Genomic DNA, 2,130 nt, shown 5'->3' with positions numbered 1-2,130 from the left:
ATCTATCTATCTATCTATCTATCTATCTATCTATCTATCTATCTATCTATCTATCTATCTATCTATCTATCTATCTTTCTATCTATCTATCTTTCTATCTATCTATCTTTCTATCTATCTACATATAAAAGAAAACTCGCATGAGATATTTTTCCTCTTTACACATTTATTTAATTTAATTTATTTATTTATTTTTTTTTTTTTGTCATTTACTTTTTTTCATTTTCATTTCACTCAAAACGTGATTTGTCAATTTTTTTCAAAGAAAAAAAATATATTTCAATTTTAAATTCAAAAATAAAACATGAAAAACCAGCTAACACAGAAAAATGCCCAAGGGACAAGAGCAGCAGCATCATCATCAACAAAAATTCTAAAAATATTTCAATGTATTCATCATCAATTCGTAAAAATTGACACTTGTTTTTAAGAGATTTTGCCAAAATCAACAAAATTGTTCGTATAAATTTCTAACATGTCATCTCTTTTAAGAAAACGTCAAGCAAATAATTTTACTCGTGTTCTTAATCGTAATCCTCAGCTATTGACCTGTAATTCGTATATAAATTTTTTACGTTTCTATAAAACGCAACATCCTCGTTATGGTCTTAGGAAACTTTTACAAAATGGCCTAAAAGTTTGGACTAATTTGTCAGTTCAAGCTAGAAAGGAGTTTAAACAAAAGGTGGGTTATTATTGAGAGCGTAATAGCTAGGAAAATTACTATTGTCTCTTTTTTTATAGAAATCTCAAAGTTTTGAAGATATAAGACCCCGTTTAAAATGGAAATCAAAGACGTCCAGAATGAGCAAAGTTCCTCGCAAACGTATGCCGAGAACTTATAAGAAACGTCACTTAACAGCAGCAGTGAATATAAAAAGACATAAACGTAATAAACAACGTTGGCAGAGATATGGGCGTAAAAAATTTCCGGGACAGTTTAATTGATTTAATTTTTAAAGGATAAAAGAATTTTCGAAATGAAATTATAAATATTTCTTGTTCAAATTCAAAGTTTTTAATCTAGATTTTAAGAAAATCTTTATTACCTGAGAAATCGGAATTTGTTTTTGCTAAAAATGTTTACCTGGTTTCTCATTAAACATTTTTGTTTTGCAATTTAAAAATATAAAACTATTACTATAATAATTTAGCCTACTAAATTATGTTTTCCTATATTTGGTGCCAAGTTATATATTGAAATATATAAATGAATTGCACAGCGTATTAATTAAATATTCGTACTCGTAGTTAAAATAAAAACTAAAAAAAAAAACTGAAAATGTTTTAAAAACCTATTAAAGGTTTTGCGTGTGGCAAGTGCAGCTAAGTAACAGTAATTTCATGTAAATTAAAACAACAACTTCCGTCAGTACAAAGAAAAAGAAATATAAATGTAAACAAATAAAATTGTTTATATTTTTTTCCATAATAACACTCTTTTTAAGTATATTTAATATTCTTAAACAGCAGCAGCATATTATTATTTTAAAATAAATTGTAAAATGTAACTTTTAATAAAATAAAACCTTATTGAAATTGCTATGTTTTTTCTCACAGTGTATGGTAACTTTTTCTGTTTTGCTTAGTTTTTTTTTTCTTTAAGGTTCTTGTGTTCTTTGTTATTATTTATGTTTATTGTTACTGCTGCAGTTGTTGTTATTATTGCTCTACTGTGTACGTTTTGTGAATATATTCCTGTATTAAACTCCGTTAACAAGACCTGACAACTTGACGTTTAAGTTTTTTTTCTTGTTTTTGTTTTCATCGTATTCTGGTATTATTTTTTGTAAATACATGAGTTGAATTTTAAATAAATTCCTTGAATACATGTAAAATATTTAGTTTTTTTTTACGTATGAAATGCTTTTTATAAAAAAGGTGAATTTTGTAATTATTTATGAAGGTTTTGCAAATGGGATTTTTTACTCCGATTGCAGTAATCATAATTGTAACATTTTCAATATGCTGTGTTTTGCCAAGAAGTCGTTGTGTGGACTAGTAAAATTACTAGCTAAAATGGATGGATAGATAGAGAGATAGATAGATAGATAGATAGATAGATAGATAGATAGATAGATAGATAGATAGATAGATAGATAGATAGATAGATAGATAGATAGATAGATA

The 2,130-nt window shown here is 26.0% G+C and overlaps 1 protein-coding gene across 1 annotated transcript; it reads left to right on the top strand.

Moving 5' to 3' along the window:
- The first annotated feature begins 273 nt into the window (after positions 1-273).
- Positions 274-1,497, top strand: LOC124421248. The gene is made up of 2 exons (XM_046956123.1): positions 274-685; positions 745-1,497. Exons 1-2 carry the CDS (start codon positions 476-478, stop codon positions 946-948), a joined length of 414 nt encoding a protein of 137 aa, XP_046812079.1. The 5' UTR covers positions 274-475; the 3' UTR covers positions 949-1,497.
- The last annotated feature ends 633 nt before the right edge of the window (positions 1,498-2,130 follow it).

The sequence above is a fragment of the Lucilia cuprina genome, unplaced genomic scaffold (assembly GCF_022045245.1).
Source record: "Lucilia cuprina isolate Lc7/37 unplaced genomic scaffold, ASM2204524v1 Scaffold_7778, whole genome shotgun sequence".
In the NCBI taxonomy this organism is placed as follows: Eukaryota; Metazoa; Arthropoda; class Insecta; order Diptera; family Calliphoridae; genus Lucilia; species Lucilia cuprina.
Note: the sequence above shows the minus strand (reverse complement) of the source record. Positions and strands in the feature narration are given on the sequence as shown.

What these genes read in the sequence shown, in the direction of transcription:
- LOC124421248 (XM_046956123.1), top strand. Translation starts at nt 476, where the DNA reads ATGTCATCTCTTTTAAGAAAACGTCAAGCAAATAATTTTACTCGTGTT. An exon ending in GAAAGGAGTTTAAACAAAAG is followed by an intron (nt 686 to 744) that starts GTGGGTTATTAT and finishes CTTTTTTTATAG; the next exon opens with AAATCTCAAAGTTTTGAAGA.